Genomic DNA, 25,506 nt, shown 5'->3' on the forward strand with positions numbered 1-25,506 from the left:
GATATCAATATGTAATACAATAAGCATTGTTAATTCCCTACCACTCTGTTTGTAACTCTGTAATGTCTGTACTGATCCTATGCTATTTTGTAAAATGTTGTAAATCTGTTAGTATTTTCCTCCTTTTATTTCTAAAATAAAAAAAAAAAAAGAAATTTATAGGTATCAACCCAGGAAATAAACTAAAAACAAAAAACAGAAAATGAGAAGACACATAAAAAGATGCAACCCTGGATTTCAAGCTCACCAAAGGCAAATCCAGGGGGGCAAGGAGGAGGAATACTTCAAAAGCCACCCACCTGGACTCTCTGAAATGGTAACAGCAAAATAGCAAAGCACATGAATGAGGCTCTAGCAAAACATCGAATCAGAAATAGTTTTTCATGTAAATACAGAGATGGTGACCATAATGAAAGACATGGTTAGTGATTCTAAAGCAGATACAGATAAAAAAAATGGAGGCACTTAAGAAAATGATGGAAACCATGAATGCCCAACACAGGAAAGAAAATGGGATACATGAAACAAAGCCAAACAGATATCCAGGAGATTCATAATTCCATTAAAAGTATATGCAGCAGAATGAGCCAATGTGAGGACAGAATATCAGATCTAGAAGACAAGATTGGGATTAGTGATCATGAAAACAAGGATTTCTTAAAAAATAGCAAGGGACCACAAAAAATCTAACTACTGCTAGATGATGCAAAAAGGAACAACAAAAGATTCATTGGACTCAATGAAAAAGCAGGAGGTAGTGCAAATGACATAAAAAATCTGTTCACAAAGGACTTACTAGACCTTTACAGAAGTTCCACCCAACAACATCAGCATAAACATTTTCCTCAGCTGCACATAGGATGTTCTCTAAAATAGACCATATATTAGCCAATAGAACATACTCAAGTACATACAAAGGAACTGAAATGATCTCATGCATATTTTTGGACCACAGTGCAATAAAATTGTAAATTAAAGATGAAATTGCAAAACCTCCATAAACACATGGAAATTAAATAACACCCTCGTGAACAACCAATGGGTCACAGATTAAATTAAAGATGAAGCTGTGCGTGGTGGCACACACCTGTAATCTCAGCACTCGAGAGGCTGAGGCAGGAGGATTGTTGTGAGTTCGAGGCCAGCCTGGGCTACAAAGTGAGCTCAAGGCCAACCTGAACACATAGCGAGACCCTGTCTCAAAAAGACAAAAACTACAAAAAATTTTAAAAACCTACTAACAAAGAAAAGCCCAGGCCCTGATGGATTCACTGGTGCTTATATTGTTTGATCAATTTTACATGCCTGTATCTGGTAATCTGAGCAATTACTCTGAAAATAACAATATGCAATATAATAACCATTGTTAATTCCTTTTTTTTTTTTTTTTTTTCAGACAGGGTCTTGTTATGCAGTTCAGGCTGGTGTTGAGCTCACTTTGTAGCCCAAGCTGGCCTCAAACTCACAACAATCCTCCTGCCTCAGCCTCCTGAGTGCTGGGATTACAGGTGTGCACCATTATACCCAGCTTCCATTGTTAATTTCTTATCATCTTGTTTTGAAATTCTGCATCATTTTTATTATGTTTTAAATAATCTTTAAAATTAAAAAAAAAAAAGAAATTTAAAGAAAACCTAATACTACTCTTTAATGAAATTGAAAGGGAAGCAATACTCCTAAAATCATTCCTGGAAGCAAGCTTTACCCTGATACCAACACCAGAGAAGGATCCAACCAAAAAAGAGAAATATACACTAATCTCCCTAATAAACATAGACATAAAAATCCTCAGAAAGATACTGGCAAATTGAATGGAGCAAATCATCAAGAAGACTATACACCATGACCAAGAAGGATTCATCCCACAGATGCAGGGATGGTTCAACATATGCAAATATAAAACATCATATTAACAAAACCAAGGACAAAGACCATATGATCATCTCAATAGATGCAGAAAAAGCATTTGACAAAGGCCTACACCTATTCATGGTAAAAAGCCCTACAGAAAATGGAATAGATGGCCTTTATCTCAATCTGATAAAAGCCATCTATGACAAACCAACAGCCAACTTCATACTAAATGTACAAAAACTGAAAGCTTTCACTCTAAAATCAGGAATAGGCCAGGAAAATGGCAAACACCTGTAATCTCAGAATTCTGGAGGCTGAGGCAGGAGGATCACTGTAGGTTCAAAGCCAGGCTGGACTACAAATGAGTTCAAGGCCAGGCTAAACTGCATAGTGAAACCCTGTCTAAAAAAGAAAATAAGTAGTTGGGCATAGTGGTGCATGGCTGTAATCCCAGAACTCAGGAGGCTGAGGCAGGAGGATTGTTGTGAGTTCAAGATCAGCCTGGGCCAGAAAGTGAGTTCAAGGCCAACCTGAACTGCACAGCAAGATCCTATCTCAAAAAAAGACATAAATAAATAAATAAACAGGAACAAGACAAGGAGGTCCATTACCACCACTGTCACTCAGTATAGTTCTAGAAACACTCACCAGAGCAGCTAGACAAGAGAAAGAAATAAAAGGAGTAAGGATAGAAAAAGAAGTTAAATTATCAGTATTTGTCAATGAGATGATGCTCTACATAGAAGACCCCAAAAAATCCACCAAAAGACTTGTAGATTTAATAACCAAGTTCAGTAGCATAGCTAGATACAAAATCAACACTCAAAAATCAGTAGCCTTCTGTACATCAATAACAAACTTACTGAGAGAGAAACAACACTTCACAGTAACATCCACAAAAATGAAATACCTAGGAGTCACTCTAATGAAGGAAATAAAAGACTTTTACATTGAAAACTACAGTACTCTGAAAAAGGAGCTCAAAAAGGCCATAAGAAATGGAAAGACATCCCTTGCTGGGTAGAAAGAACCAATATAGTGAAAATGGCCATATTCCCAAAATTGTTATACAGATTTAATGCATCCCAATCAAAATACCAACAACATACCTCACAGAATTAGAGAAAACAATCCTAAAATTCATTTGGAACCAGAAGAGACCCAGCATAGCAAAAGCAGTTCTGGTCAACAAAGGCAAGGAGGGGGCATCAAAGTCCCTGACTTGATATTATAAAACAAAGTTACTGCAATAAAAACAGCTTGGTACTGACCAAAAAAAAAAAAAAAAAGTGAATATTTATGTAGAAGGGGGTTTCATTAACTTCATGCTAAATTTACCTCTGCATTTTTCCTGCTATGTTGAAAATCTTCCATAGAATGAATGGGAAGGTTTATTATCAGGAGAGGAAATTTATGTAAAAACTTCTGCTTGTCAGTAAACTCCTATGATGTTAGAGTTAGAAGGGAATCTTGGAAATACTCCTCCTCCTCCTTTTGTGGTACTGGGGGTTGAACACAGGACTTATTCCACTGAGCCACATCCCCAACCCCTTTTAGTTTTTATTTTGAGACACAGACTCTGTAAATTGCAAAGTTTTCCAGCTTGAGTTTGAATTTGTGATTATCCTGTCTCAGCCTCCCAGAGTACTGGGAGTATGCCACCATGGACAGTTCGGAAAATATTTAAATACCTAAACAGATGAGTCCCTAGGCAGACTTAATAGAAGCCTAAAATCTGAGGTGACTTTTCCCAAGACACACTGGCATGCTTCTTCAGTATTCCCATAATTCACTGTGGTCAATAACCCACTTTTCCTCACCATTTAGACTTTTACCTTTCACCATGTGTGGCCAAAACGACACTGATTTTACTCACAAAGGAACATCAATACCATAAGCAATACTGTTGAATGTAGTTTCAAGCCCCTGACTTTAGCTCGGGGCTTCAGACTGACTTACACATCCATCACTGTCCTATAGTGGGTACTAGAAAATATATATGAAAGGGACGCAGCGTGTGTTCTGCCTATGAAAGCGCTCCACCAAAACAGGGAATTGTTAGCTTTCGATTATTGTGATACAGACCACTTACTCTTTTTTAGACAAAGGGAAATTGCTCTTTGCAGAACTATCCAGACTTTTGCATTCCCTATGATACAGTTCTGTCATTTTCCTGTGGCCTATTCTCAGTATTCTCTCTTCAGTCTCATGTAGATAATTCCTTCAAGGGTTCTAAACACAGAGAGAAGACAATTAGCCGTTTCAGGTGAAAACTCCTAAAGTGTCCGTACCAATATAATTTTACTCCTATCTGAGGTCTGATGGTCATTGTCTCAGATTCAGAAAATAGAGTGTATAGGTTCATATGATGCTGCTCTCCCTCCGTGAAGTGTGGTAGAGAATAACTTACCTCTGGCACTACACTACGCCTTCCACATAGTGAACCCTCTGTAAGGGTTTGTTAATTACTAAAGTAAGAGGCAGAAATTAGTTGGAGATTATAGACCATTTAGTATAAATAGGACATTGAATTGCAGGTAAGAACAAGTCAAAACTTTATTCAGAAAACAGTGGGGGGCGTGCCTTTGAAGATTTTAGAGGAAAAAAAGTGTTATGATCAAAGTGATGCCTTAGGAAAGTTAATTTGATAGTACAGGTCAGGATGGATGGCATGTTAGCACATTATCATTGAAGTGCAGGCATACGGAGATGAGGGCGGAACTGGGTTGTCATTACTGAAAATAAAGATCCATGCAAGAAATCAGAAAGTAATTCATGGAACTAGTTTGACATAGTTTATAGGACAAAGGAGAAAAATGTTGAAAATTGTTCTGATGTTTCTAGAATGGCTGATGGGAGAATGAATCTATAACACAAACTACATTATACATACTCAGTGTGGTCTTTGCCAATATTTTGTTTATTCTTTTTGTAAAATCCCTACCCCATTTCTTTCTTGGAATTTTTTTACCTCTGGTACTGAGGATTGAGCCCAGGGAAGCTCCTCCACTGAGCTACATGTATAGATCTCTTTATTTACTTATTTTTATTTTGAGACAGGATCTGGATAAATTGCCTTGCCTAGCCTTAAACTTGTGATCTTTCTGGCTCAGACTCCTGAGTACTGGGCATTACAGGTTTGTGCCACTATGCCTGGCAATCTTACCTCTTCTCAGAAATTAAAGATACTCTGTGGTAAATTATCTCTTTTGTGTTTCAAACTTGGAGGGTTTTTATTGCTTTGCTTTCAAATTTGCTAATGTGCTATTCTATTGAGTGTATTTTTCATCTAAGATATTGTAGTTTTCATTTGTAAGAGTTCAGTTTGGGACTCTAAATCTTCCACGTCTCTGCTTATCATGTTCACTCTTTGCTCTTACTTTTTGACCATAATATTGTTTTTTAACTATATTCCTAGACCCAAGAGTATTAACTAACCTTAAGCAAGACAAACATAAAAAGAAAACATGTTACAGAAAACAATAATCTTATTATTGAAAGCCACTAGTAAAGAGAAGACAGGATAGTTAAAAGAGGAAAACAACACATTTTGCACAGATAAACAATATTCAGATGACAACAGCTTTCTCATTAAATGCACCTATGCAACTCAGAAGATAGCAGATCTAGGAAAACCTGCCTGACATATTTGTGTGGTAAAAATCTCCTTTGAAATTAATGCAGGTAAAGATATTTTCAGATAAACTCCAGATAGTTTGTCACATAGAGAAAATAACATCAGCTGGAAAGCTGAATTTACATGATGGCATGAAGGTCCCAGATGTGGTGGTTAGTTAGGGTAAAGTGTCAACTTGATTGGTTTTGAGATCTGACTCAGAGATTGGTGGAGCACATTTCTAGGTGTGTTTGGGTGGGTCACAGAGGCATCATCTTAGGGTCTATATCTGGCCTCTGGCCCCTACCTTACTGGCATGGTTCCCCTGCTTTGCTGTCTGGCCACCGTGAACTAAGCACCTTATTCAATCATACCCTTCCACCATATTGTTTCTGCCTTGGAGCCAGGTGACCATGGACTTAATCCCCTGCAACCATGAGCCAAATTAAATCTTTCCTCTTTTAACTTATAGTTGTTGGGTGTTGTGCCTCAACAGTGGAAAACTGACTGGTACAGAAACTTGACATCAGGATGTGGCTGTTGCTATAATTGCTATGTGGTTTAGGAACCTTTGGAACTGGTTTGAGAGAGGAATTTGAAAAAGTTTAGAGATCTGAGTCAGGAAAACCCTAGGATGCTGTAAGCTAAGCCTGATGGGTGATTCTAGTCAGAATTCAGAAGACTAGAATGCTGATACAAATGCAGATAGTAAAGGCCAGACTCAGAAAGTTTCAGTTGGGAATAGGACTTCATTGGCAATACTACTAGGGACCTTGTGTGTTACAATCTGGCAGGAAATTTGTCTAGCTGGACATGGTACTGCATGTCGGTAATCTCAGCAGGCCAGACTGGACTACAAAGTGAGCTCAAGGCCAGCCTACACTACAAAGTAGACCCTGTCTCAAAAAAAAAAAATCAAAAACAACGAAAAGGGGAGGATGCATCTACATTTTCCCCATGTTCTGAGACTTTGCCAGAGACTAGGATGGTGGACTAATTTATCTAGTGGAGGAAATTCAAAGGCAGCCCAACATTCAGACTATGAGACGGGTATGGCTAGCTGTGTTTTCTCAGATTTATAGTGAGAACTGGCAGCAAAGGTCAGGGTAGAAAATTTTGAAAAACTTAAAATTTGGCCCAGAAGGAACCATGTGCAAGTTGGGGCCAAAGGAAGTATGGCTGCTGAAGATATTAGTGTCATTACAAATTAACCAATTACTTTGTACAGAGACAAGAAGAAAGATGCTGTTTTGTGCCCCCAAGCCTAATGTAATCATATATAGGGCTTTTGGAGGTAACTTCACCTAGGGTGTATGATCTTGGGGTCAAGGATGCGATGCTGGGATTGATTCACAATGTGATGGTAGGATTAATGCTGCTTTACCTGAGGTGTGAGTGCTAAAGGACAGAAAGAGGGATGCCGGGCATGGTGGTGCATGCCTGTAATCCCAGCACTTGGGAGGCTGAGGCAGGAGGATCACTGTGAGTTAAAGGCCAGCCTGGGCTACATAGTGAGCTCAAGGCCAGCCTGAAAAGGGGAGAGGCTTGAGCCAACTAGTCTGTCTGTATCTGTCCCTATCTCTTCCAGGCTGTAGTACAACCTGTTTTGCCTTGGCACTAGCCTAATTCTAGTGTTGTTGAGAGTTTTCTACCTCACAGTAGAAAAGGTATAGGTAATGATGCATCTGGTCCAATGTGGGGGAGAAAGAAAAAGACAACTAAATTCTCACCCAGAACATCTTTTCAGTTATTTGTACTCTTATTTATTCAGACAGCCAGTTCCTCCTACCCAGGTATTTATTTGTTGTACTAGAGACTGAACCCAGAGCTTCCACAATGAGCTACATCCCCTGTCCTTATCATCACTATTATTTGTTTGTTTATTTTTTTTTGAGACAGGGTCTCACTAAATTGCCCAGACAGGGCTTAAACTTGCAATCCTCTTGCCTCCGTCTCCCAAACTACACTGCTATGTCCCCCTTACTTTTTTCTTTTTAAATAATTACCAAACTGTTATCTCTCCCTGTTAGTCTTCTCAAAGGTAAAGAACAATCATCGAAGGCATTTACATTGAAGCCACACCAAGAATCACTTCAGATTCAGGAGACAATGTACGTATGGTGCTCACACATTCAGGCAAACTTCTCTAACAAACTATAGAAATGAGCCTTGAAAATACAGCCAGATGCACTGTTTCTACTCCCATAGATTTCTTACAGAAAGTCATGTTTAGTCTGGGTATCTATCAACATCTTTCTTGCATGGCCTCTTCATAGTTGGAGGCAGCAAAGAAGACATCTTTGCCATCTTGTTCCCAAAAAGTCATTTATGCAAAGTATTTTACTTTTGAATTCTTTCCTTTTCAAATCATTCCTTGTGAAGTGTCAGTTTATGTTACCACCACTTTTGGTTTGCTCTTTTTCAATTATTAGCTACTCTACTTCCACAACATCCTTACTTTTGCTGATGGCTTTGTCATTTGAGTACTTCCCCACTGTTTCTCATAGTTTGGCTGAAAATTCTGCAACTTTGGCAAGAGATTTTTAAATTCATTTTCCCCCAGAGAGTTTGGAATGGTGGAGCACAGGAGTATGGCGCATGCCTGTAATCCCAGCACTCAGGAGGCTGAGGCAGGAGGATCCTTGCAAGTTCAAGTCCAGCTACAAAATGAGCTCAAGGCCAGCCTGAACTGCATAGCGAGACCCTGTCTCAAAAAGACAAAAAAATTAAATAAATAAATACATAAAAAGAAAGAAAGAAAGAGTTTGGGATAAATTTGCAAAAAAGTGAATAAGGACAGAAATGTAAAATGAGAAAGGAGGTTTGGGAGTGAATTTTACAAATGAATGGTGGGCCGCAAGGTCCTGAGTTTGATTCCTAGTACCCAAAAACAAAAACAAATTAGTTCACTGGAAAACAGCTATTAGGACAACTTCTGCTTCTTACTGCAATTGCTTAACTATCAGAAGTTGGCTAAAGAGAACTGGACTTGTAAGAATCCCCTGTAGGCATATAATAGCGCAGTGGAGCCTCTTTTATAAGGTTTAACACCCATGAATTGTTTAGCATTTGTTCTTGGCACAGGTGGATTTACTTAGTCCTCTCTACTTCGATGTTACAATTGTTTGCACAGTGTTACAGCTGTTTATGTATATTTTTTCCTTTTGGGTTTTTGAGATTTGCGCTATGCAGTTCAGCCTCCCAAGCGCTAAGATTACTGGTGTGCGCCACTGTGCCAGGTTACGTATTTCCTAAGTCTGGCTCCTAGAAGGCAAAAGTGGCCTCTAGATATCCTTGTCCCTCCAATACCCTATATGATGCCTCCACACAGCACATTAGCTAAGTTCACTTGTTTTATTTCTGATACTATTGTGATACTTAAAAAGTTCTCACTTTTCAACTAATTTTTGTGTATTGGTTTTGTATCCATTAACTTTGTTGGGTTATTATTTTTCAGTACTGGGGACTGAATCCAGGACATTCACAGAGAGCTACATTTCCAGCCCTTTAAAAATTTTTTTTGGAGACAGTTTTGCTAAGTGGCCCAGGCTGATGTCAAATTTGTGAGGTCCCTGCCTCAGCCTCCCAAGTACCTGGGCTTATAGGAATGTGCCACTATGCCAGGCTTGTGTGTTTAAGGTGTTTTTTTTCCTAGTGAGGCAGGTGAAGTGGAACCTTCAGGATTTTCTATGTATAAAATCATGTTGTCTGCAAACAGAATCTTACCTCTTCCTTTCCAATTTTTTTTTTTTTTTTTTTTTTGTCTTTTTGAGACAGGGTCTCACTATGCAGTTCAGGCTGGCCTTCAGCTCACTTTGTAGCCCAGGCTGGTCTTGAACTTGCAAGGATCCTCCTGCCTCAGCCTCCTGAGTGCTGGGATTACAGGCGTGTACCACCACACCTGGCTTTCCTTTCCAATTTGATGGCTTAATTTTTAGTTTGTTTTTTTTCCTCAATGGAATGCATTGGGTTTGAGTACCATTCCTTGATCATGAATGAGGCTGATGCCATTAATATAAGATTTGCAGATAATGGTAGCATAAATGTAAAATTTCAGACTCTTTCTCCAGACCTTAGGTTCTTATTCCCTCTCTTCCTATCCTGAGTGCCACAGTAGAACAATTTCTGAGGATTAACTGGCTACAAAATCAAATTTAAATCTGTTGTTTTCTGATAATGTATAATACACATGCCTGGATTAAAAATCCTCTGCCCTTTTTTTTTTCATTTTTTGAGTCAGGGTCTTGCTATGTAGTCTAGGAAGCTGGCTTGGAACTCACTATATAGTACAGGTGGCCTCAAACTCACAATACTTTTGCCTCAGCCTCCCCTAATGTGGAGACTACAGGAATTCGCCAACACACCTGGCTCCTTTGTGAGTTGAATGAACCAATGAATACTCAAATAAGGAAAATACGCACAGAAAACTTTCCACATTTAGTATTAGATTTATGGATCTCCTTATATTCTTTTTTTTTTTTTTTTTTTTTATGGTACCAGGGATCAAACTCAGGACCTTGCACTTGCCAGGCAGGCGCTTATGCCACTGAGCTATATCCCCAGCCCCCTGGATCTCCTTATATTCAACCATGGATTTCTTAGTTACAATCTGGATTCACCTTCCCTGCTAACCCTGTTCCTATTTATACACGTCCTCTTCAGACACCTTAGTTGTTTCTGCTGCACACCAGCCCCCATGGGCTACCATCTTCTCATTCTCAACTTAACGTGTGACAGGACACAGACTAATCAAACCTGTACTTCGGACACATACACACAAGACACTCAGAAAAAAACTGGTAGAAAAACAAAGATATTTCAAAAACAATAAACTAATTTGATTTCAATTTTTAAAAATTTTTAATTATCTTTGGAAAAAGATCTCAATCTTCCCCGTGCTCACGTTTCTGAAGCAATACAATTTCTGAAGGACAATGGCTAGTCCTGCCAGCCTAATGGGAAAAAAAAATTAGCTACTCCTGAAGATTTGATCCCTTTCATTTTCTTTGGTAAATATATTTAGGTGCTCAAAATATATTTAGGTGTTCAAAGCAAAGAAAAGTTGGTGTGGTAGTACACATCCATTATCCAAGTATTACGGGAAGCTGAGGTACAAGGATCATAAATTCAAGGCCAACCTGGGCAACTTAAGGAGAACCTATCTCAACATTTAAAAATAAAAAAGCCAGGCATGGTGGCACACACCTGCAATTCCACCACTCAGGAGGCTAAGGCAGGAGGATTGGTGTGAGCTTGAGACCAGCCTAGGCTACAAAGTGAGCTCAAGGCCAGCCTGAACTGCACAGTGAGGCCCTGTCTCAAAAAGACAAAAAAAAAAAAAAAAAAAAAAGATATCTGGGCACTACCCTTAACTTCTTCCTCCCAATTCTCCACATACAGTTATCTTCATGATTCACAAAGATCTCTGCTGTCTACATGAGAAAGTGGCTTGGGGTGGACAGGAAAACTGGGTATGTAACTGGAGACTATGGAGAAAGCTTTAACAGAAATAAAGACAGTGGCGACCTGAATTAAGAGTAATACAGGGGTTTAAAGATGTAGGGGGAAAATGTTGAAAGAAGAACTTATCAAACTTGGAATATAAACATGTGGGATAAAGAGGGAGTTTGAGTATAGTGCTTTTATTTTAGGCTTGAAAACTTAGAAGATGGTGATATGCTCCTTATTAAAAGAATGAAAAAAATAGTTCAAGGAGTATGTGCTTACTGGTTTGGTAGAACCAATAACAATAGTTAACACTTACTGTAACCTGAATAGAGACCCGGTATTTTTCTAAACTTTTTTTTTGTATTGAGGAGGGAACCGAGGGCCTTTGCACTGAACTCCATCCCTACCCACTTTTTTATTTGCTGACAAGATTCTCACTAAGTCACTGAATTGTTCAAGCCACTGTTCCTGCCTCAGCCTCCCAGAGTTCTGGGATTATGGGCATACACCACCGTGCCCAGCTTCTATTCTTATATCCTTTAAAAAAGTAAAATCCTTTGGACTGAGGTACTGGCATTATTATGCCATTTTACCTTCAAGTACACCAAGACAGAGTTGAGAACAAATCTGCCTACAATTGCATCTCTAATTGATCAATGTAACCAGGTTGGAGGACAGTCTGATTTCAAATCTTTGCAGGATCGCAGAGATAGCTCAGTGGCATAGTGTCTGCCTGGCAAGCACAAGGTCCTGAGCTCAATTCCCAGCACTAAAAAAAAAGAACTTTGCAGTTACCCTACATAAACCTCACAGTAATTCTGGAGGATTGATTTTTTTTTTTTCTTTTGTCTTTGATACAGTTTCACTATGCAGTTCAGGCTGGCCTTGAACTCACTTTGTAGGCCAGGCTGGCCTTGAACTTGCTGCAATCCTCCTGCCTCAGCCTCCCCACTGCTGGGATTACAGGTGTGCGCCACCACACCTGGCCTGAGGGTTATTTTTATTTTTATTTTTTATTTTTTTGTCCCTTTGAGAGAGGGTCTCGCCATGCAGTTCAGAATGGCCTTGTGCTCACTTTGTAGCCCAAGCTAGTTTCGAGCTCGCAACGATCCTCCTGCCTTAGCCTCCCAAGTGCTGGGATTACTGGTGTGCACCACCACGCCTGGCAAGGGTTGATATTTTTAGCACTACCTACAGATTTTTAAAAATGTGGCTCAGAGAAATTAACAACTTGTAAAAGTAATATAGCTTGCATGTAGTGGGGCTAGGATTGCAACCCAATTTCCACATTCTTTCATACCTAATTGTAAGCAGAGGCTTATAATTCTTTTATAATCTTTTACAATGTCTAGCCTCAGATTGTTTGTTTAAAGAACATTATTACTATTGATTCTACTAATATCTGAACACAGAAGGTTTAGCTCACATACACCTTTCACAGGAAGTTACTTCAGGGTGTACCACAGCACAGAGGAAACAAACTACACAGAAAGATGTGGGCCCCAGTATAGGAAATCTCACCCAAAAGAACAGTAAAAGAAAGTCCTAAGAATAAAAGCTTTGCTGTGGTCCTAGGAAATAGAGTAGGGCAATGAGCTCTGGAAGAGTGGTTTTTATGAGGAAAATTTTAAAAATCTGAAAATTAGAGATTAATACTGAGATTTGAGAAATTGAGAATATGATGGAGACATGGTAGAAAGTAGAAAATACAGTAAGATATTATTATAATTTTGAGGACTGAACCCAGGGCCTCACACATGCTAGGCAAGCGCTCTACCACCGAACTACATTTCTGTCCCTGCCCCTAGGTTAAAGGATTGAACCTAGGGCCGTGCACAGGCTGATCTGCATCTCCTTTAACTGTATTTTGAGACAGGGTCTCACCACATTGCCCAGGCTGGCCTTGGATGGATTATAGGTGTGCACCACTTTACCCAGCAAAAGATGTTATTTGAACTTGCCTCTAGAACTGCTCTTCAAAACATGTTATGATATCACTCACTGTGTTAGCAAAGTATTACCCTAGCAGCCTGTTTCTATAGTGAATATTCACATAGGAATACTTGAAATGCTTTTTATCAATGATTTCACTAATTCTAAGACTTTATTTTTTCACATTTTAACACCTCTGAATGAGCATCTGACAATCACTGGTGTGTTGTGGTTTAATGAGATTTTTTTTTTTTTTAGTGGTATAGAAATTAATGGTCCATTCTTACAACCAGTATGTCGGACTTGATGAACTGTGTGTGCTAAGCCTTAAATGCTTTATAATTCCCTCCGCCCTGCCGGGAATCGAACTTACCACCTCGCGCTTGCCAGGCAGGCGCTGTGCCGCTGAGCTAAATTCCCAGCCCCTTAAATGCTTTATAATGTTCTCCTTCTCATTCAGTCTTCCTAATAGTTTTACACAGCTGGTGTTATTGCCACCATTTTACAGATAAGGAAACTTAGGCTCAAAGATGCTAGTATCTTCAAGCATAGCTTCATTTCAGTGGTTGAGCCAGAAATGAAAATCAGGCCTGACCTGAAAGGTCCCCTCATATCTTGGCATTTACTTTGGCAACACAAGGTTGAACAAAAACCTACCCTGGTCTACTAGAACTCAAATTAAGGTCCACTCAAATGTCTTGCTGAGGCCTTCCCAACTCCTTCAGGAAGAACCTTGTTTTCCTAAATTTTTGTTTTGGTTGAGACAAGGTCTGTCTAGGTAGTTCAGGCTGTCCTTGAACTTAACAGTGATCCTTCTGCCTCAGCCTCCCGAGTTCTGGGATTACAGGTGTGTGCCACCAAGCTCAGCAAGATCTTAAATACTTCTATTATACCTTATTATGACATGCAATTTCCCTAGGGAATACTGGAAGGAGGAATAGCATCCTAATCATCTTTTTGACCCTACCATGCTCATTACTGCGCCTGGCAAGAGAAGCTTAATCAAAGGAGGCAGCTTCTGTAGTGAAGTGTAAAAGAGAAGACAAAAAAAAGAATGTATAATCTTTAAAAGGTCGAAAGTACAGTTACAGAAGAACTAAGTCAAATATAATGGAGTTTAAAAGAACCAACGGATTCAAAATACAAGGGCAGACAGCTCGGGCAGTTTCCAGGTTTTTGTCCAATACACACAAAATTAGTTTCAACAAACTGAAAGCTTCTATACAGGCTGCAATCAGGCTGCTGAGACATTTTCTCTGAGCAATATCTTTCTGAATTTTAATGTTATCAGTATTTATGCATTTAACACAAACATTAGGATTTGGGGGCTTTCCTGAGAAAAACAGAAAGATCTCGGAAACTGGGTGCTGACATTCTCTAAAGAAATAAGTTAGATGGGGGTATCAAATGTTCTTTCCATATGAATTTAGGACTCTCATCACATCACGCTACCTCCCACTTTTTTTCTTTTTTTGAGACAGGGTTTCACAACGCAGTCCAGGCGGGCTGCCCTCGAACGCCGCCTCCTCCTCCTCCTGCCTCAGCCTCCTGGATGCTGGGATCACAGGTGTGCGCCACCACGCCTGGTTGGCTCCTCCCACCATCCTCTTAGGCCCGGGTGGCATAATCTAATTTACATTCTCCCTCCAGAGGAGGCGTCTGGGTTTGTGACCCCTTCTCTAGCCACACCTCTCGCAGCTCTTTTACACATCACGTATTTCCAGCCATCTGTCTTCCCACCTTGTCTCAAAGTCCTCCGCTTTGTCCAAAAGCTCTCCCGAATCACGGCTTCGGTTCTTCTCATCTCCCGTCGACCGTGTCACTGCAACATTCTGAACGAACCCCTATGGAAGTCCTGAACACACCGCATGTACAAGTTTCTCTCCTTCGTGCGACAGCGACCCACGACTAATTCATCTTCGCATTCTGGAGCCTCAGCCCCGGGGGTCCGGTACACATTTCCGGAAGTCAGTCTACTATATGGCAACACCAACATCGCCAACACAGCGATGGTCCTGGGGTTGAAGCCCAAGAGTCCAAATAACGGGACTGTGGCTCAGAAAAAGCCAGGCGTGGGGAGCCCGCCAGTAAACACCACAGCGCGCAAAGACCGCCGCCACAACCGTCCTTTCCCAGTGGCTTCAAGTTCCAACTCTCGCGAGATTCGGCCGGCGCGCCAGGTTTTTAGCCCGCGAGACTTACGGGTTGGCATCCCCAAATCCGCGGGGCTGCGCGGTTTTCCGTACCGTGCCCTTCCGGTACTGTGTCCCGGAAGCGGAAGTGTCCCTCCTGTCTGTCAAAGTCAGTGTATTACTCTGTGGTCGGTGGTCCCGGCATCCAGGGGAAGTGGTTTACACTTATTTTTTCCTGCCTCTTGAGCGCTTCCCCCCGGGGGGTGGGAGTGCAGAGACGGAGGTGCGAGATGAGCACCATGTTTGCAGACACTCTTCTCATCGTTTTTATCTCCGTGTGCACGGCTCTGCTGGCAGAGGGTGAGGACGGCTGTTTCTTGAAACTTTGATCAGTCTCAGAGAGGAAGGAATTCGCGGTCTCTCGAGCCATAGGGGAAAATCGAGAGCCTTAGTTGCTCAAGGGGTTTGTCTGCTCCAGGAAATCCCTGGGTAACACCTTGTAAAGTGGAGTGGGAGGGTAGTGAGGAATTGATTGCCCAGTTTTTTTTTTTTTTTTTTCTTTTTCTTTCCCTTTTGGTCTTCTTTGAGACAGGGTCTCGCTATGCAGTTCAGGCTGGCCTCGAGCTCACTTTGTAGCCCAGGCTGGCCTCGAGCTCGCAACAGTCCTCCTGCCTCAGCCTCCCGAGTGCTGGGATTACAGGCTGCACCACCATGCCTAGCTTCCAGTTTTCTTTAGTCTACGATGGAGTTCACTGCCATATGTGTGAACCTTTCACATCAGGTTGCAGTTGTTTTGGTTGAATTGTCAATTGTATTTATGTTTGAAAAAGTTAACCTATGTTGAAATCTCTCCTACTGCAACAGTAAGCACTAGTAACAGTTTGCTGTGACCGGTACAATCATTGCTCTATTAGCCTGTGGTTTTTAATGTTTTAGGCATTACCTGGGTCCTGGTTTACAGAACAGACAAGTACAAAAGACTGAAGGCAGAAGTGGAAAAGCAGAGTAAAAAACGTGAGTACAGTAACACTTAGAAATTCTTTTGTCACGCATGGTGGCAAATGCCTGTAATCCCAGCACTTGTGAGACTGAGGCAGGATGATCAGGGCAAGTTCAAGGCCAGCCAGAACTGTATGGTGAAACCCTATCTCAAAAAGAAAAAAAAATACTTTCAACAGGTCAGGTTCATTAAGTCCATGTTCCTAAGAAAATGTGTGGTGTGTGTGTGTATTGGCACTGGGAATTTAACCTAGGGAGTTGGGACCTGCATCCCCATCCTTTTTTATTTTGATAAGTGCTAGACTGGCCTTGAACTTGCATCCTCCTGCCTCAGCCTCCTAAGTAGCTAGATTACATTTACAGAATGTGCCATCATGCCCAGCTGAAGGGAAATATTTTAAGAGAACCAACTAACACAAATACTTGGTAGGAATGAAAAATAATCCAACTTGAAATCTATTTAGGGCCAGGGATATAGCCTGGTGACACAAGCACCTGCCTGGCAAACACAAGGTCCTGAGTTTGATTCCCAGTACCAAAAAAATCTATTTAAAATATTTTTATATAACACTATAAAACTAAAGGGGATAATGGTATATAGCAGGTGGGTACTATGTACTTTGGTAGTTCTAAAGAAGTCTCTAGCTGGGTGTGGTGGCGCACTCCTGCAATCCCAGCACTTGGGAGGCTGAGGCAGGAGGATCCTTGTGAGTTTGAGGCCAGCCTGGGCTACAAAGTGAGCTCAAGGCCAGCCTGAACTGCACAGCGAGACCCTGTCTCAAAAAGACCAAAAAAAAAAAAAAAAAAGAAAAGAAAAGAAAAAATAAAGAAGTCTCTTTCTTTTGTGAGGGACCATGGAAGTCTTCATGACTCAGATGGCCTTGTAGTCCTTTGGGGATAGTTAGAATTTTGATAGAGAATTAGGTGGGAGGAGGGTAGGAAATTCTAGGTACAGGAAATAGCATATGAGCAAGGATATGGTGAAGTGTGTGTGGAGAATGATAGGTTATCATGAGTAGAATCAAGGTAAGTAGTATCTTCAGGGATAAGTCAGGTTTTAAGTAAGGATATTGGGACACTGAAGAAGTGCTTGAAGAAAAGATTAAGAACCAACTAAGTTTATTGTCTTTGGGACAAAGTAGAAATTCAATAGGACACAGCGGACGGTACAACATAAATGGTTCTGTATAGGCATAGTTTGGTTTCCAGAACTTTTTCTTTGATGGATTAAATGCAAGATTTACTTTTGTTTCTTTTTCTTTCTTTCTTTCTTTCTTTCTTTCTTTCTTTCTTTCTTTCTTTCCTTCCTTCCTTCCTTCCTTCCTTCCTTCCTTCCTTCCTTCTTTGGGATTACAGGATGCACCACCACATCCGGCTGCTTCTGTTTCTTACAATACCGTACAACTTTTTTTTCCTTTAGACAGGGTCTTGCTATGTAGTTCAGGTTTGCCTTGAATTCACTGTGTAGCCCAGGTTGACCTAAAACTCACAGCCATGCTCCTTCCTCAGCCTCCTGAGTGCTGAGATTATGGCACGTGCCACCGTTGCCAACCACCTTTCTCTATTTTGTGTCTTTTGCTTGTGTTCTCATAGTGTTTGAGAAAAAAGTTTAATGTTGTTGTTTTTGTTTTTTTTGGTACTGGAAATCAAACTCAGGACCTTGCCAGGCAGGCGCTGTGCCACTGAACGATGTCTCTGGCCTTCTTATAGTGTTTGGCAAAAAAAGAAAAAAACTTTTTTCTCCTTAAATTATCTCATTTGATGGACTGAGGATGTAGTTCAGTGGTAGAGTACTTGCCTGGCATGCCCAAGGCTAGGTCTGATCCTTAGTCTGAAAACAAAAATAAAGACAAAACTCATTTGACCCACATAGTAACCATTTGTGGCTACTTGTAGAAATGATACCTCCACATTATAGGAATGGAGATTGAGACTGAGAAAGTTAATAATATACTACATCACAGAGCAAACAAAGAATTAGAGGCCAAACCCAGGCTTTTGAAATTACAGTTTACCATTCCTTATTCAGTGTTGGTAATACACCTCACCATACTGAAAACCAAACTCATTATCTTTATCTTCACAAACATGATCCTCATCCAGAATTTCCTTACCTTGGCGACCTGTACCTCTGTGCTTATAGTACTGCAAACCAGAAAACTTGATATGCTTTTTTCATTTGGCTTCCAGGCATCATATTGTCTTGATTTCCCTCTCATCTTATTGGCCATTCTTTTGCAGTTTCTTTGGGAATTTTTCTTTTTGACTTCCTGTTGTTGATTATTTGTTGATACAAAATTTAGCATAATCCGGTCATGGTGGCACATGCCTGTAATCCCAGCACTCAGGAGGCTGAGGCAGCAGGATTGCCAAGAGTTCTTGAGGCCCGCCTGGACTACATAGCGAGACCCTGTCTCAAAATAAAAGAAAATTGAGCTTAGCTTTTTTTCCGCCTCTGTGGTGCTTGGGACCCATACCAGGCAAGCCTCATACCACTGAAGTACCTCCTAGGCCCATTTTTTTCTTTTATTCACTCTCTTGATGAACTTGTTTACCTGTGGCTCCCATTATTTATGTCTCTGGCCTTTTCTCCTTAATATGAAATTCATTATTCCAATAACAACCTGTCATCTTAGCATGGTCTAATAAACATCTCAACCCTCCCACAATTGAATATTGTTTTTCACTTCCAAGCCTGCTTTCTTGTTTTGTTTTGTTTTTTTTTGTCTTTTGGGCCAGGGTCTCACTATGCCATTTGGTGAGCTGGCCTTGAGCTCACTTCGTAGCCCAGGCTGGCCTCAAACTTGCAGCGATCCCCTTGCCTCAGCCTCCCGAGTGCTAGGATTGCAGGAATGTACCACCATGCCCAGCCCAAGCCTGCTTTTGATACTGGTCAATGGTACTTCTAGCCTTTGAGTTGCTCAAGCCATAACACTTGTGTAATTATCTTTGACTCCTCTCACAACCCATATCCAGTCGTTGGCAAATACCACAGGGCTGACTTCTAATATCCAGAATATGACCCCTTTTCACTACCTCCACCGTGATCCAAGCACCTTGATTTTTAAAAAGATTTATTTATTTAATTTTTTTTTTCATTTAAAAATGTTTTATTTATTTTGTGGTAATAAGGATTGAACCTGGGGCCTTCACACTGACCTAATCCCTGTTTTTGTTTTAAAATGTTTTATTTTGAGATAGGGTCTTGCTAAATTGCAGCGTTACCCAGGCTGGCCTACAATTTGTGTTTCTCTTACCTTAACTTCTCAGAGTGCTGGGAGTAAAGTATATGTCACCACACCCAGTAATTTTTTTCTTTTTACCTACCTGGAATAGTACCTGTTTCTTCTTTTCTTTTTTCTTTCTTTTTTTTTTTTTTTTTCCTTGGTCCTTTTGAGACAGGGTCTTGCTATGTAGTTCAGGCTGGCCTTGAGCTCACTTTGTAGCTCAGGCTGGTCTCGAACTTGTAATGATCCTCCTGCCTCAGCCTCCCAAATGCTGGTACTACAGATGTGTGCCACCACACCTGCCTCAGGTGTGTGCCAACACGCCTGTTTTTTAGGCATACAGTATACACATTTTATTTTGGTCAGCACTTTATATTTCATTTGCAAGAGTGGAGTCTAATGGAATTTTGTATCTCTTTGATAAAGCACTAAAGCCATATACTGGATATTTGCTTTTAGACTTCAAGCAACAAGTTTAATGTATTAAGAGCAGCCCTACTTGCTAATTCTCTTTAACATAATTTTTAGAAATAATACATGTGTAGTACTGCTTGCTATTAGTATACTAAGGTAATATGGGAAATATAATGTAAATAAGTAAAGGTAATTTTTGACATTTCTAGTCTACTTGCAGGTGATTAAAGACAATAAATATAAGTACAGTGCACTGTTCCTTTTCAGAAGCCCACTGTTACTCTCTTATGTTAATCAAAATGTATCCAGAAAACTGGTCTTAGTTTGTTGGGCGCTCCTGATTTCTGACAGACAGTATGGCTGTCTGTCTGGATACTTTTAAGTGTCATTTAATTATCTGCTCTCACTAGATGGTTCTTTAGAAGGCAAGAATTATATTTTTCTCTTTCTGGAATAGTGCCTGTTACTTAGGCAGCCAATAAGTGAATAAATGATTTCCTACCTTCTGCAATAAAGAGAGACTAGAACTGAAATGAACCTACAATTTACCATAGTTATCTGACGAAACAGTTTGAATATTGTGCTTTGAGGTGTCTCAGGTAATCCTCTTCAGCTGATTATCTGAGAAGTCATCTCAGCTTTGGTTAAGTATTGACTTAACACAGTACTTTCTAAGTACCTGTCTAATGATGCTTACAGTTACAGTGCTTATCTTTGCAATGCTAGGGCTTGATTTGCAGTGCAGGATTTTGGTATGCTAGACGAGCACCCCACCACGAAGCTCTAATCCCAGCAAATCACTGTTGTTTTACTCTTATAATGTGTGTCTACTCTACCTTTTACTGTTAACAATTTTAGGGTCAGGCCGTTTAACTTAATCATGACCTTAAAGAAATGTAACTTACACACCTTTCCTCCCTCCCTCCCTCCCTCCCTCTCTCTCTTCTGCCCTTCCTTCCTTCCTTCCTTCCTTCCTTCCTTCCTTCCTTCCTTCCTTCCTTTCTTTTTGTGGTCCTGGGGATTGAAACCAAGGCTTCATGCATGCTAAGCAAGCATTTGCTGCTGAGCTGCATCCCCTTCCCCAGTCTTATAAGGTTCAGTCAATCCAGCAGTGATAAAGTGTCCTTTGCTTCCATATAATGCTGTGTTACTATGTTGTTGCAGTGGAAAAGAAGAAGGAAACAATAACGGAGTCAGCTGGTCGGCAACAAAAAAAGAAAATAGGTAAGATATTAACCTAAAGAAGTTGTTGATGATAACTCATCCTTGTATAGTTTCGTGGTTTATAAGTCACTTGTATACTTAATTCTCACTTAATTCTCAATCTTTTTTGAAGTAGAACAAACTCAGGTACTTGCTGTGTTTTCCCTCTTTACCTTGAAATTTGAGTTTTAGCAAGGGAGCGTTGTGGCTTTGAACTTGGCTAATGATTCCTGGCACAGTTTGTAAACCCATGTTGTTTTTTATATCTGAAGTGATTGTTTCTGGTTGTCTGAATTACTTGTGTTCCTCTTGGCCTTGGCTTCCTTACTGAGACTTAACTAATGATGGAAATCCACCAAGGAAGGAAATTCTCTGCTGAGTAATTTTACCTACTGTGAGATATAATGACCCTATGTTTTTCGTTTCTCACAATTTGTAAATGATTATATATATAATTTATGTTTGTGCTTTATGATGTTTCCTAATTCAGAAGTCAGGAAAAAATTGTGAAATTTTGTATTTGGTTCAGAAACTATGCTTCTATACTGAGATCACTGCTGTTTCAGCCCAGATGAGAATTCCACAGCACTGAACTGTGACAATATCTTGTTCTGAGTAAAGCTTCCAATCCAGTATTAACTTTTTAAAAATTTTTAAAAATTTATTTTTAATGTTTTGGTGCTGACTATTGAACCCAGGACCTTCCCAGTGAGCTACATCCCAACCCCTCCCTCTCTCTCCCTTTTTCTTTCTTTCTTTTTTTTTAGACAGGGTCTCTCCAAGTTGCTAATTTGTCCTTACCTGAGTTGGCTCTAGATTTCTGGGATTACAAGCATGAACCACCATGCCTGGCAGTGCTGACATTTTTAGATGATGTAATGCTGGGTGTAGTGGCATGTGCATGTAATCCCAGCGCTTGAGAGGCTGATGTAGGAGGCTCATCACAAATTCAAGGCCAAGGGGCTGGGGATTTAGCTCAGCGGCAAAAGCGCCTGCCTGGCAAGCGCAAGGTCGTGAGTTCGGTTCCCGGTACCGGAGAAAAAACAAAAAAAAAAAAAAAAAAAAAAAAACAAATTCAAGGCCAGTCTGAACTATATAGTGAGTGAGACTCTGTCTCAAAACACCAAACAAAAAGGCTGGGCATGGTGGCCCACCTCTATAATTCCAGGTCTCAGGAGGCTGAGGTAGGAGGATCCCTTCGAGTTTGAGGCCAGCCTGGGCAACACCGTGAGTTCAAAACCAGCCTGAATTACATAGCAAGACCCTGTCTCAAAAAGCAACAGGATGGGATATAGCTTAGTGGCATGGCACCTGCCTGGCAAGTATAAGGTCTTGAGTTTGATTCCTGGTACCAAAAAACAAAACAAAACTAAGCAACATAAAACAAAGCAAACAAAAGCCCCACACAAAACAAAAAATAAGATACAATAAAAAATAAAACAGCCTATTCATCTAGTGCCATGGTAAGATGGTGTTGTGTATCTTTTCTGTGTCAGTTACTGTTAGATGTTAGATGAACAAAGTAAAAGAGGGTTCTGTTTTTGTGCACTTTGGAGGAAGAAAACAGACCAGAAAATGAATGATAACTGTACAGTGTGCTATATATGTATAAGTTGGTATGTATGTATGAGGTGTGATCAAAGAGTATGGTACTGTTAAGTAAAAAAAATTATTACAGTAAAAGATACATTGTCATTAATCCCCCTCCAACTACTACTTCACTTCAAACACACTCATCCCATTATTTTTGACACTTTGTGAAGCAGTTCTGGAAGTACTTTTTCATGAATTATTTTGTCCTGGCAGCCTCAGTGTCTTGAATCAATTCAAAACATTTACCTTTCATGGTCATTTTGACTTTGGGGAAGAGCCAGAAGTTGCACAGTGCTAGAACCAATAAATAAGGTAGATGAAGACAGCATAATGTTTTTTAGGAGCCTGGCTTTATGTTGGATAGCACTTGACAGCAGCATTCACCATATTATTTGGTTTTGGGTTTTTTTGTTGTTGTGGCTGTTTTGTGTTTTTGAGACAGGGTCTCACTATGGAGTTCAGTCTGGCCTTGAACTCACTACAGAAGCCCAGGCTGGCCTCAAACTCATAGCAGTCCTCCTGCCTCAGCCTCCAGAGTGCTGGGATTACAGGTGTGCACCACCACACCCCGCTCTCATAGGGTGTCCTTGAACTCACTGTTGTATCCCAGGCTGGCCTCATTCCTGCCTCAGCCTCCTGAGTGCTTGATTTACAGGGTACACCACTGTCCCCAGCTTCAGGATCCACATTTTAAAGCCCTGTACGTTTTAGGCAGAGGATAGGCATATGCAAAACCATGGGTAGGTAAAATAACAAAGTACTTGCTTAGCAATCTGAATTATTTAGTATAACTTATAAAAGATGTTTGTAAAGTACACACCTATGAGACTAGAGTTTAATAGAGCCTGGTTCTGTAAAAATCTTTACAAATGAAACTAACAAAAGCAATTTAATATATATCCACAAAGCTTCAGACAATAGTGAAGGGACTTGGGGACATTTGGTTTAAGGAAGACAACTCTGGCAATAGTTAAAATTGGAGAGGGGACCATTTTGGAGGTAGGTGAGGTTTTTTAAGTATCTCAGGCCAAAAATGGTAAGAACCTGAGACCAGGCAGTGGGAATGGAGTAGATGGTAAAAATTCAACAAATACAGAGGAAGTGGAAGTAACAGAACTCTGAGAGTGCTTAGAGGACGTGTGTGGAGAGGACGACAAGTCTGGGAAAATGTCCAGATTTCTGATCTGAATAGGAAGTATTGGAGGAGCTGCAGATTGGGATTTGGAGGGACAGAGGTAGGTGATTTGAGGATTCGAACATACTGGATTTAAAGTGACTCAGTGACTACAGAGTGGAAATGCTTGTGCAAGTGGGATGCACAGTTTGAGAACTGGTGGAAGAATAAGGGCTACAAGTGGATTTTTTAGAATCATGTTTTGCATAGCAGTTGAGCCCACATGGTAAATGAGATGACACATACCATACAGGGCAAAAAAAGCAGGGACCCGAGGGTGGGAAGGTGTGGGGGAAACAGTGGAAGCTGAGCTCTGAAAAGGTGTTACTCAGCAAGCTGGAATGAAGCTGTGTCACAGAAGTTGAGGGGAGAGCTTCAGGAGGCAGGAAGCATCTGAACATAGATGCTGAATGTCTAAGAAACGGTTCTTAGTGATTTTAGCAAGGACAGTTGTAGTGGCTTGATAGAGGATAGAATTGTACAGATTGAGGAGATAATGCACAGTGAGGAGGTGAAGACACTGAACATAGCCAACCTTTGCTATAAAAGATAGGGCAGATAAAATGGAAGGCAGATTACTGTCTGCTCTTACACTGACAGCATAAAGTATCTGAACTCAGGTTATCTTCATGTGGAGTACAGCTGTGATTTGTTTGCTCACCACAAATCACCAGAAGGTTCAAGTAATAATATATATAAATAGTTCCTATCAAAACCTTATTTATGACAGAATTTATGAGACGTTTCTTGAAAGACAAACACTTATCCCTTTTCCAGATTTATAATACCCTTAGATGAGGCCATACTGTTAGAAGTCTAAAAACCTAACTACATTGTATTTGGGTTTTTTTGCTTGTTTGTTTGTTTTTTGGTACCAGGAATCAAACTCATGACCTCTGGCTTGCCAGGCAAGTGCTTATGCCTCTGAGCTGTATCCCCGGCCCTAACTACATTATTTTGGAATTCATAAAATTACTTCTATTTGATCTTGGTATTGGCACTATTAGGCATTTTAAGAAAAACAGAGCTATATACTTTGCTGTATTACTACCGTGGAATATTTTTGAGAATACTGTCTGCAACATCACACAATTATCTTTTGATGAAAAATTTTGGAAACTATTTCTGTTACGTTTTAGTGTCAGGGAAAGCAGCAATTCATAAAAAATTGATTTATTATTACCTTACGGGCACAGTGTATGAGCTGATTATTTTTCCTTTGAATTGACTGGAGAAGCGTAGAGAAGATTTGCCATTCATCTCTAGCACCTTCATAGTACCAATTATTAGTCCTAACTATACTTTCGTTATTGTCCAGCCCTTAGTTTCTTTGCTCAGATTCCTCACTTGAGCTGATTTATAGAAACATAGTGCATATATATATATATATATATATATATAGAGAGAGAGAGAGAGAGAGAGAGAGAGAGAGAAAGAGAGAGAGAGAGAGAGAGAGAGGGCACGCATTATAGCATTTGGGAGGAGGAGAGCCATAAAAATGGTGCACTGAAAGACAGAGGTGCTCAGTAAGATCAAAGGGGACAACAGTAATCAGCGCTTCAGACAATCCTGGTATCACTGGTTTCCCTAGGTGAAGCTCTTTGATAATGATTTTTTTTTTTTTTTTTTGGTTTTTCTCCGGTACCGGGAACTGAACTCATGACCTTGCACTTGCCAGGCAGACGCTTTTGCCGCTGAGCTAAATCCCCAGCCCCTGATAATGATTCTTAACAGAGCCATTAATTGAAACTGAAGTGTATTTTGCATTTTAACAATATTATGTTCCCCATTTTTAATTTCAGGGGCACATGTTTTGACCATTTTATATTTTCCTCTCCTAGATGAGAAGTTAATTTCCTTTTTTTTTTTTTTTTTTTTTGTACTGGGATATTGGGTTAATAATATCCCTTAGTT

At 40.2% G+C, this 25,506-nt stretch overlaps 2 protein-coding genes across 2 annotated transcripts in view; one reads left to right on the forward strand and one right to left on the reverse strand.

Moving 5' to 3' along the window:
• Window positions 1–15,078, reverse strand: part of Uck2 (uridine-cytidine kinase 2) — a 109,869-nt gene extending 94,791 nt beyond the window's left edge. The window contains exon 1 of the mRNA XM_005398245.2: window positions 14,591–15,078. The gene's annotated coding sequence lies outside the window, so the exon portion shown is untranslated. The remainder of the gene's footprint in view (window positions 1–14,590) is intronic.
• An 18-nt stretch (window positions 15,079–15,096) lies between these two features.
• Tmco1 (transmembrane and coiled-coil domains 1) overlaps window positions 15,097–25,506 on the forward strand; it is a 48,432-nt gene continuing 38,022 nt past the window's right edge. The window contains exons 1-3 of the mRNA XM_005398244.2: window positions 15,097–15,342; window positions 15,919–15,996; window positions 20,787–20,846. Coding sequence (XP_005398301.1) covers window positions 15,273–15,342; window positions 15,919–15,996; window positions 20,787–20,846 — 208 coding nt within the window. The 5' untranslated portion in view covers window positions 15,097–15,272. The remainder of the gene's footprint in view (window positions 15,343–15,918; window positions 15,997–20,786; window positions 20,847–25,506) is intronic.

The sequence above is a fragment of the Chinchilla lanigera genome, unplaced genomic scaffold (assembly GCF_000276665.1).
Source record: "Chinchilla lanigera isolate Chin_1 unplaced genomic scaffold, ChiLan1.0 scaffold00061, whole genome shotgun sequence".
NCBI classification, from domain to species: Eukaryota; Metazoa; Chordata; class Mammalia; order Rodentia; family Chinchillidae; genus Chinchilla; species Chinchilla lanigera.